This window comes from Bos indicus, chromosome 13 (genome assembly GCF_029378745.1).
Source record: "Bos indicus isolate NIAB-ARS_2022 breed Sahiwal x Tharparkar chromosome 13, NIAB-ARS_B.indTharparkar_mat_pri_1.0, whole genome shotgun sequence".
Taxonomy (NCBI): Eukaryota; Metazoa; Chordata; class Mammalia; order Artiodactyla; family Bovidae; genus Bos; species Bos indicus.
In genome coordinates this window covers 37,213,474-37,224,388 of record NC_091772.1, presented here as the reverse complement: position 1 = coordinate 37,224,388, position 10,915 = coordinate 37,213,474, and the positions used below count along the sequence as shown (strand labels likewise).

Sequence of the window (10,915 nt, the reverse complement as noted above, 5' to 3'; positions counted from 1 at the left end):
TTGTATATTAACACATATGTTCAATCTAGAAAATTGTACTGATAATGCTATCTGTAGGGAAGGAATGGAGATGCAGACATAGAGGACTTATGAACACAGTGGGGGAAGAAGAGGGTGGGATAAATTGAGAAAGTAACATTGACCTATAAACAGTACCATGTATGAAATAGATAGCTAGTGGGAAGCTGCTATATAACACAGGGAAACCAGCTTGATGCTCTACAATGACCTAGAGGGGTAGGTTGGGTGAGGTGGGAGAGAGGCTCAAGATGGAGGGATATATATATATATATATATATATATATATATATATAGTTATGCTTGATTCACATTGCTATAAGCAGAAAGTGTTGTGGAATCTGGAGTTGCAAAACATACCTCAGAGGACACTCAAGACAGTGGAGTAGAGTTTATTACACCAGCAGGGTACAAGGGGAATCAGTTCCCAACAAGGAACCCTGATGTTTCTTAGAGGCCCAGTTTTATACCCCCTGTTGTTGCAGGAAGGGAGACCCCTTCCAGGGCCCGAAACTGAGCTCTTGTCTAACACTCAGAAATGAATTGTCCGAGGAGACACGTGTGCTGACAAAGCAAGAGATTTAATGGGAAAGGGCACCCAGGTGGAGAGCAGTAAGGGAAGGGAAGCCAGGAGAACAGCTCTGCCAGGCTCACAGTTTCAGGTTCTTATGGTGACGGGATTAGCTTCAGGGTTGTCTTTAGCCAATCACTCTGACTCAGATTCCTTCCTGGTGGTGCACACCTTGTTCAGCCAAGATGGATGCTAGAGATTCTGGGAGGTAGTCAGACATGTGGTGTCTCCTTTTGATCTTTCCTAAACTCTTCCAGCTGGTGGTGGCTTATTAGTTCTGTGTTCCTTACCAGAACCTCCTGTCTTAAAACAACTCATGCAAATGGTTACTATGGCGCCTGGCCAGGGTGGGTGGTTTCAGTCAGTGTGCTTCCCCTAAAACTGCTATGTGACTGGTTATGTGTTAGCAATTTCTTTGTTGTATATGACTGAGTTTTACAACAAGTAGGTGCTAGGAGAACAATTAAGGTGAAAGCGGGTAAACACTGATTATACATCACAGGGGGATGTCTCCATGGTTAATGTAACAGGGGCAGCCTGACCTCAACTACAGTCTTGTTTGCCATCTGTAGGGAGTGTCCAGGAGACCTGGTTTTCATTAGCAATGGTTTCCTCACTCTTGGGCAGGGTTTAGGCCCAGTTTATATCCTGTCTTTAAGTTGGATAACAGGCTTCAAGATGGAGTCTCTCCTGCTTTCCTCACACTGACCCCAACAAAAGTAATACAACATTGTAAAGCAATTATCCTCCAAGTAAACAAATAAATAGAAACCTTCTGAAAGGTTGTTGCTGAGCTGTGAAAGATGCCAGGATTCTTGGCTTCCAGAGGAGTAGAATTGAATCCAGGACCAGTGACAAGGCTTGATCACTCGGAGCTTTTGTGTGATAAAGTGTTATTAAAGTATAAAAGAGATAGACAAAGCTTCTGACATAGACATCAGAAGGGGGCAGAAAGAGTGTCCTCCTGCTAGCCTTCAGCAGTATGTATATTCCTATCAGCAGGCTACTAATTAGAAAAAGGAAGTGTCTCAAAACTTGGAGTAGCACCAGGCCCCTCACCCACAACATGCATTTTGAGATAACATTGGCACAAGGTGAGTTGTCCTGGGCCATAAAACGATTGACATGAATCTTGAAGAAAGGCAGGTTTCCAAGCAAACACATAGTCTCATTAACATAGCTTAAGAGAGCATTTGCATGAGTAAAACATACTGGCTTGTCAAGTTCGTTCTAGGTCTTAGGCAGAACAGACTTGAAGAAAGACAGTTCAGTTCAGTTCAGTCACTCAGTAGGGTCTGACTCTGCAACCGCATGAATTGCAGCACGCCAGGCCTCCCTGTCCATCACCAACTCCCAGAGTTCACTCAGACTCATGTCCATCGAGTCGGTGATGCCATCCAGCCATCTTATCTTCTGTCGTCCCCTTCTCCTCCTGCCCTCAACCCCTCCTAGCATCAGAGTCTTTTCCAATGAGTCAACTCTTCACATGAGGTGCCCAAAGTACTGGAGTTTCAGCTTTAGCATCATTCCTTCCAAGGAACACCCAGGGCTGATCTCCTTCAGAATGGACTGGTTGGATCTCCTTGCAGTCCATGGGACTCTCAAGAGTCCTCTCCAACACCACAGTTCAAAAGCATCAATTCTTCTGTGTTCAGCTTTCTTCACAGTCCAACTCTCACATCCATACATGACCACTGGAAAAACCATAGCCTTGACTAGACAGACCTTTGTTGGCAAAGTAATGTCTCTGCTTTTCAATATGCTATCTAGGTTGGTCATAACTTTTCTTCCAAGGAGTAAGCGTCTTTTAATTTCATGGCTGCAGTCACCATCTGCAGTGATTTTGGAGCCCCCCAAAATAAAGTCTGACACTGTTTCCACTGTTTCCGCATCTATTTCCCATAAAGTGATGGGACCAGATGCCATGATCTTAGTTTTCAGAATGTTGAGCTTTAAGCCAACTTTTTCACTCTTCTCTTTCACTTTCATCAAGAGGCTTTTTAGTTCCTCTTCACTTTCTGCCATAAGGGTGGTGTCACCTGCATATCTGAGGTTACTGATATTTCTCCCGGCAATTTTGATTCCAGCTTGTGCTTCCTCCAGCCCAGTGTTTCTCATGATGTACTCTGCATATAAGTTAAATAAGCAGCACGACAATATACAGCCTTGACGTACTCCTTTTCCTATTTGGAACCAGTCTGTTGTTGCATGTCCAGTTCTAACTGTTGCTTCCTGACCTGCATACAGATTTCTCAAGAGGTAGGTCAGGTGGTCTGGTATTCCTATCTCTTTCAGAATTTTCCACAGTTTATTGTGATCCACAAAGGCTTTGGCATAGTCAATAAAACAGAAATAGATGCTTTTCTGGAACTTTCTTGCTTTTTCCATGATCCAGTGGATGTTGGCAATTTGATCTCTGGTTCCTCTGCCTTTTCTAAAACCAGCTTGAACATCTGGAAGTTCATGGTTCACATATTGCTGAAGCCTGGCTTGGAGAATTTTGAACATTACTTTACTAGCATGTGAGATGAGTGCAATTCTGTGGTAGTTTGAGCATTCTTTGGCATTGCCTTTCTTTGGGATTGGAATGAAAACTGACCTTTTCCAGTCCTGTGGCCACTGCTGAGTTTTCCAAATTTGCTGGCATATTGAGTGCAGCACTTTCACAGCATCATCTTTCAGGATTTGGAATAGCTCAACTGGAATTCCATCACCTCCTCGAGCTTTGTTCGTAGTGATGCTTTCTAAGGCCCACTTGACTTCACATTCCAGGATGTCTGGCTCTAGGTGAGTAATCATACCATTGTGATTATCTTGGTCGTGAAGCTCTTTTTTGTACAGTTCTTCTGTGTATTCTTTCCACCTCTTCTTAATATCTTTTGCTTCTGTTAGGTCCATACCATTTCTGTCCTTTATCGAGCCCATCTTTGCATGAAATGTTCCCTTGGTATCTCTAATTTTCTTGAAAAGATCTCTAGTCTTTCCTATTCTGTTGTTTCCTCTATTTCTTTGCATTGATTGCTGAGGAAAGCTTTCTTATCTCTTCTTGCTATTCCTTGAAACTCTGCATTCAGATGCTTATATCTTTCCTTTTCTCCTTTGCTTTTTGCTTCTCTTCTTTTGTAAGGCCTCCCCAGATAGCCATTTTGCTGTCTGAGGAGAACTTAGATAGATAATATTTATTTATCTGGCTGTGCTGGCCTTAGTTTCAGCATGCAGGATCTAGTTTCCTGACCAGGGGTCGAAGCCAGGCCCCTTTACTGAAACCACTGAGACCCAGCCACTGAACCACCATGGAAGTCTCGAGGTTTTAGGTTTTGCTTTTTATTCCCTTCAGTTTAACTGAAAACCTTTGCTTTCAGTAAAGGGGGCCTGGCTTCGACCCCTGGTCAGGAGACTAGATCCTGCATGCTGAAACTAAGGCCAGCACAGCCAGATAAATAAATATTAAAATAAATAAATCCTCTTCTTGGCATTTCTCAACTGCCATAATTCCAACTTGACTTGCATTTTTCACTTGTTCGCTCCTTTTCCTTTTACCCTTTTAAGAATTGGGCAATGAGAGAGAAATCTTGTTTATATAAATCATTTTTCATAAAATGAAAATGGGAATTTGTGAACAGCAGCAAGATTTATATTATGTTGTAAAATGCTTTTGTTATGTTTGAATTTTAAGACAAAGTCTACTTCCGAGGCAAATTTTGCTTTCCTGTGTTATTTTAGATTGGTTAGGAAAATAAAAGAAACTTAAGTGGGGGAAAATATTTGGAAAATGTTTTACCTTTAACAAGTGCAGCATTATTACAAATATCTTCTATGAACACATACAGGAACGTTTTACTCTCTAACGCTTGAGAAAAATCATGATTTAAAGTGAAATCTTAGACAATTTGGTACTTTCACTCAGGAAAGACTGGAGCTTCCAAATATGGAAAACTGAGCCCACCTGTGAGAATGGAGGGAGTTCCTGGCGGGGCTGCAGAGGTAGGACTTCATGTGCTTCCTGAAGAAAGAGCAGGAAAGGCAGCTTTGCCATCACCAGCTCCCCAGGTACAGCTGCAACCCTGACGAGCAGCTCCCCGGGGATGAGCGTGGAAGACCCCGAAGTGTACCTGGTGAACCAAGTGGTCACCAGCACAAGTGAATGCCCTTGCTGGGTGTCAAACATGACCTGACTCACCTAGCTGGATCTCAGAACCTGGGGTCCTGGAGGGCTCAGGGCTCCAGGCCTGCTGCCTCCCAGGCTCACTTGCACTCACCTAGCTCTCCGTGCTGAGCACTGGGTCTCCTTCCTCCTCTGCCCACTCCCAGTGGGGTACATTCCCTGAGCCCCTGTAAACAACCAGCCCACACATCACTTCACTCCCCGCAGGTCTTTATTTTTTGTGGGCTCTGAGCCGACTGCCCACTCCCAGGCATGTTCTAATGGGAAAATCTACCTTCTGGGGTAGAAGGGTGGCTGGGAGACAGAGCTTTGCTCTTTCTGTGGGTATCAACTTTTTTTACCCCACCCCCAGCCCCCGACTTGGGTTTGGAGTTGTTTCCATGGTAACAGGGCCTGATGGACACTATTCGGTTTACCTGTTTACATACTATTATAAATAAAACACTTGTAGGTTAAAAAAAATGTTTTGCAAATATTTTGTAAATAAAGTTAGTTGACTGATACCTTGTTCCTGGCTTCTATATTAGCATCATAGGAAAGGAGCTTTGCTGTGAGTGATAAATTCTGGCAAAAGACAGCATAGTGGAGAGCGATGTTGCCACTGACATCCATGACATTTGGGTCTGCACCATGCTCCAGCAGAAGAGTCGCACACTCCTCCTCTTGGCATTCTACAGCCTGTCAGAGATGTGCCAAGAAACAGAGTGTGAATTCTAGAAATTTAAAGTAAACAGTCCACAAGCTTCACCAGTTTGCTATATGTCAATGAGATAAATTCACTTTTAGTCTCAGGAATTAAATCACACCCATCTCATGTGGATATGGTTCGCTGTCCCATACCTTCATCAGCGCTGTCCTCTTTTCATTGTCACAGAGGTTAAGCAGGCATTTTCTCTCCAGGAGCAGAGTTACCACCACTGAATGGCCATTGGCACAGGCCAAGTGGAAGGCAGCCCTACAAAAGCAAGACCAGTTTTTGGGAAACTGTAGTGTTACTGTTTCAAAACAAACAATTGTTCATATGATTGAAAACATTCAATAGCATGCTATTCCTATCACTCTAAAACAAATATTTTGTTTTCTTCTGGAGAAATAACAGTATATATTAGCTTTAGCTCTTCTTACCACGGTAATGAAAGAACAGTTTACTTCAATAGAAGGACCTTGATATTTAGCTCATCTTGGGTTTGTATTTGACATTCACTCTGTCACTTATTGGCTGTTGCTCAGCCAGTCTGTGCCTCAATTTCCTCATCAACAAAATGGAGAGGGAGTAGTAGTTATCTCACAGGACACCACTATGATGCTTAAATGAGACCCATGCAAAGGATGGATCCAAGCAAACCATTCCTGGCACAGGTTAGCAGCTCAGTAATTGTTAGGTAATATGATCGTATTTATTACTATTCTACTATTTTACAAGGACAACATCTCAGTGAAGTCAAAGGATATGACACCTCTTTTGCAGATATATTTTGAGGATTAGAGACAACATTGTACTTCGATGATGCTAATATCCTCACTTTCTCACATTTTAATATCTCTGACATTGGAATGTAATTTATAATTCACAACATCTGTACAACTATAATTGGTATCAATTTTGTTTGTTCCTTGCTCATTTTTCCTATTGGTCTGAGTACCATAAGGTCTTTTTTGTCTAAGGTTGCTTTTTTCAAAGTATAGATGATGCATATTATATATTACAGGCACACAACATAGTGATTCTCAATTTTTACAGATTATACTCCATTTAAAGTTATTATAAGATATTGGCTATATTCTCCATTGTGTACAATATATCCTGGTAGCTTGCAGGATTTTAGTTCCGCCACCAGGGATTGAACTCTGGGCCCAGAGCAGTGAGTCTTAACCATTGGACAGCCAAGCAATTCCCAATATTCCCTTGACTTCTGAAAAGGCTGAAAGAAGTCAGAAGATATCAATCCTCAAAAAAAATTCTAAAAAAATTGTGAGTGACAAATTATTTTTATCTGTGCCTCATTCCTATTGGTGCCAAAAAGACAAGCCCTGTCTGCTAATCTGACTTGCCTATAGACAGCTTGATCTACAGAGAGTTTTAAATTTTATGTGTTGTTAAAATGTTAATTCAACCTCCATATTTCTTTTCCTTTTTTGTGCTGAAATCCAGGAAATTCCAGAATTCTTGCCTTTGAAACCATTCTTAGAAAGGTCTTTGGGGTGTTAGGGAGGCTCACAAGGAAGGGGATATATGTATACTTAGAACTGATCTATGATGTTATACGGAGAAGGCAATGGCACCCAACTCCAGCACTCTTGCCTGGAAAATTCCATGGACGGAGGAGCCTGGTGGGCTGCAGTCCATGGGGTTGCACAGAATCAGACATGACTGAAGCGACTTAGCAGCAGCAGCAGCAGCAGCATGATGTTATACAGCAGAAAACAACACAACATTGTAAAGCAATTATTCTCCAATTAAAAAAAATAATTAAGGTTAAGAAAGGGTAGAAAGAGAAAAAAGAGAAGGTCTCAGTCAGCAGAAAAAAAAATGTATAAATAGGAATTTGAATTTTCTTCTGGCACTTTTCTCACTGTGCATATTTAAAATGTTTGATCCATATTCCATCTGAAATTTTTGGTGAAATAAAAATTCAGTTACTTTTCATTTTACAAGGTTATTTATACACTGTCTACACATAATTTATCTTTTCTAACAGAAAATATCATCAGTATCAAGTTCTAAAGTATTACATACATTTGGGTGTTTGGGCATTTTCTATTCTGTTCCATTCATTTATCAATTCCCTTTTCTGTTGTCAGTAAATGAATACTTTGTGGCCACTTAAGGCATATTTTGACATCAAGAGGGCAAGTCTTAGTCTACTATGTACAATTTTAATTTCATCACAACAATTAAAGACAGCGTATGTAACCCAAAACGTTTTAAACTATGATATGTTGATTTTGTTTAAATATAGAAAGACCATGCATCCTAAGAAAATGTCTTCCTATTCAAGGACATAGCCAGCTTCCCTACTTCAAAGCTGTCTTCTAAGGTCCTTCAGCAAAGAACATATATACCTAAGTGTACACTAATATAAAATGGATATTGAATTGTATCTGAGGAATTTTTAATCCAGAAGTTGACCTCTCATGGGAATTATTTTGCTCACTATGCAGTTTTCTGTAACATATAACCTTATGGTATAAAAACGTGTACATTAAAAATAAGATGCTGACACCATCAGAAATCTGTCCACTGCCATGATCCATGGATTGGCGATCCATGAAGAAGTGTTTTCATAAATCACATGAGAAAAAATGTGAGAGCCAGGAGGTTCCAGAAGATTTCTTGAAGCCTATAGAACTTGGGAGCTCTTACTCATGAGTACATCATGCTAACCCATGCAAATAAAAAGTAGGAGGAAGACAGAAAAAACAGATGCTATTCATGTTTCATTTCATTTCTGTGATTACTGACATTCAGTTAAATGACTTCAAAACCATCAGCAAAGTGCCCTATAAGGGGAATTACAAGTGGGTCTGAAACCAGCTAAGGCTTTCTGCCGACCATAAATTCTGTGGGGTGCTGGATCCCAGGAAGGTGTCGAAGAGCCTTGGAGGGGAAACTCACAGGAGGGACCCCTGCCAGCCCCTTCCACCTTGCTTACCTGTTCATCTTCTCCCTGTCATTCAGGCCATTCTTCCCGAGCAACAGAACCTGCTGCACTTTGACTACGTTGCCTGCACTGGCAGCTTTGTGGATCTCTCCGAGGTCCTTGTCTTGGATGCCGTACCCGGGCTGGAAGTTGATTCTATAACTGCTGTCTCTCACCTGGTTGATGGAGGAGCCAAAGGGCAAGATGCCCTTCTTACTCCTGAAGCCAAAATTCTTCATCCCAGAGCGTACAAGCTCCAAACACACCTCACCTCCCCTCAACTCTACACAGTCTCCTAAACCCAACATGAGCACTAGAGTTAAGCCAGAGCAGTCCCACCACAACCTCCCAGCTGGGAAGCTCAATGGTTTGGAATCTTTCATCCCAGAATGATCGTTGCTAAGCGACACCTAGAAACACATTGCCCATGTGCACAGAGGCTTGGCATGCCATACTGCCCAACGTGCATGTGTAAGAACTGGAAGTTCATTTTCTGAAAGGAACAAACGATATCAATAAACCCTTACCTAAACTAAGAAGGAAAGACAGGAAACTGAAATAAACACAGAAATCAAAGCAACATTATAACTATGTAACTGTCAAAATAACCAGACTACCCAAAGCAATCTACAAATTCAGTGCAACTTCTATCAAATTACCAATGGCATTTTTCACAGAACTAGAACAAAAAAATTGTACAGTGTATATGGAAACAAAAGGCCCCAAATAGCCAAAGCAATCTTGAGAAAGAAAAGCAACAGCTGACAGAATCAGGTACCCTGACTTCAGCCTACTCTGCAAGCTTCAGTAATTAAAACATTGGTCCTATCACAAAAACAGAAATGATCAATGGAATAAGACAGAAAGTCCAGAGAGAAACCTATGCACCTATGGTCAATTAATCTATGATAAAGGAGGCAAAACTATACAAAGGAGAATATAGCCTCTTCAATAGGTGGTGCTGAGAAAACTCAACAGCTACATGTGTAAGAAGGATATTAGAACACTCCTTTACATCATACACAAAAATAAACTCATGATGGACTAAAGACCTAAATATAAGGAAAAGCCCTATAATACTCTAGGAGGAGAATATAGGCAGAACACTCTCTGGCATAAATTACACAGTATCTTCTTTCATCCACCTCTTAGAATAATGAAAATAAAAATGGAAATCAGCAAATGGGATCTAATTAAACTTAAAAGCTTTGGCACAATGCAGGAAATCATAAACAAGATAGACTACAACCCACACAATGGACAACAATATTTGCAAATGATGCAGCTGACAAGGGATTAATCTCCAACATATTCAAACACCTCAAAGAGCTCAATATTAAAAACCAAACAACCCAATCACAAAATGAGTATAAGATCTAAATATACTTTTCTCTAAAGAACACCTACAGACGACCAAAAACCACATGAAATGATGCTCAGAAAGGATGCTCCACATCACTAATTATTAGAGAAATGCAGAAATACTACAATGAAGTACCATTTCACACCAATCAGAATAGCCACCATCAAAAAGTCTACAAACAATAAATGCTGGAGAGAGTGTGGATAAAAGGGAACCCTCCTACACTGCATATGGATGTAACTAGGTACACTCACTGTGGAGAGCTCTATGGAGGTTTCTTCAAAAACTAACTGTAGACTTGCCATATGATTCCGCAATTTCAGTCCTGGGCATATATCTGGAGAAAACCATAATTCAAATAGACACATGCACCCCAATATTCACTGCAGAACTATTGACAATAGACAAGACATGGAAGCAACCTAAGTGTCCATCAACAGAAGAATGGATAAAGAAGATGCAGTATATACACACACAAACATACCACACACACCACACACACACACACACACACACACACAATGGAGTATTTCTCAGCTATAAAAAGAAGGAAATAATGCCATTTGAGGCAACACAGATGGATCTCGAAATTACAATACTAAGTGAAGTAACTCAGAGAAAAACAAATATCATCACTTACATGTGGAATCTAATCAAAATAAGCTCATTTACAAAACAGAAACCAACTCACAGATCTCAAAATCAAATTATGGTTATGAAAGAGAAACATGAGGGGAGGGAAAAATTAGGAGATTGCAGTTAATATACAGACACTATTTTCCAATAGTCAGATATGGATATGAGAGTTGGACCATAAAGAAGGCTGAGTGCCAAAGAACTGATGCTTTTGAACTGTGGTGTTGGAGTAGACTCATGAGAGTCCTTGGACTGCAAAGAGATTAATCCAGTCAATCCTAAAGGAAATCAAACCTGAATATTCCTCAGAAGGACTGAGGCTGAAGCTCCAATACTTCGGCCACCTGATGTGAGAGCTGACTCATCAGAGAAGATCCTGACACTGGAAAAGATTGAAGGCAGGAGGAGAAAGGGGATGAGATGGTTGGATAGCATCACTGACTCAATAGATAAGAATTTGAGCTAACTCCACAAGATAGTGGAGGACAGAGGAGTCTGGCGGGCAGACTTTCTGGTCGCAG

The 10,915-nt window shown here is 41.0% G+C and overlaps 1 protein-coding gene across 1 annotated transcript; it reads right to left on the bottom strand.

Annotated features, from left to right (window-relative positions):
• Positions 1-4,076: 4,076 nt before the first annotated feature.
• Positions 4,077-8,750, bottom strand: LOC109567612 (putative ankyrin repeat domain-containing protein 20A5). Its single transcript, XM_070800642.1, has 3 exons — positions 8,408-8,750; positions 5,595-5,709; positions 4,077-5,432 (listed from the first exon to the last, which is right to left on the bottom strand). The coding sequence occupies exons 1-3, from the start codon at positions 8,701-8,703 to the stop codon at positions 5,244-5,246; spliced, it is 600 nt and encodes a 199-aa protein (XP_070656743.1). The 5' UTR covers positions 8,704-8,750; the 3' UTR covers positions 4,077-5,243.
• Between the last annotated feature and the right edge of the window lie 2,165 nt (positions 8,751-10,915).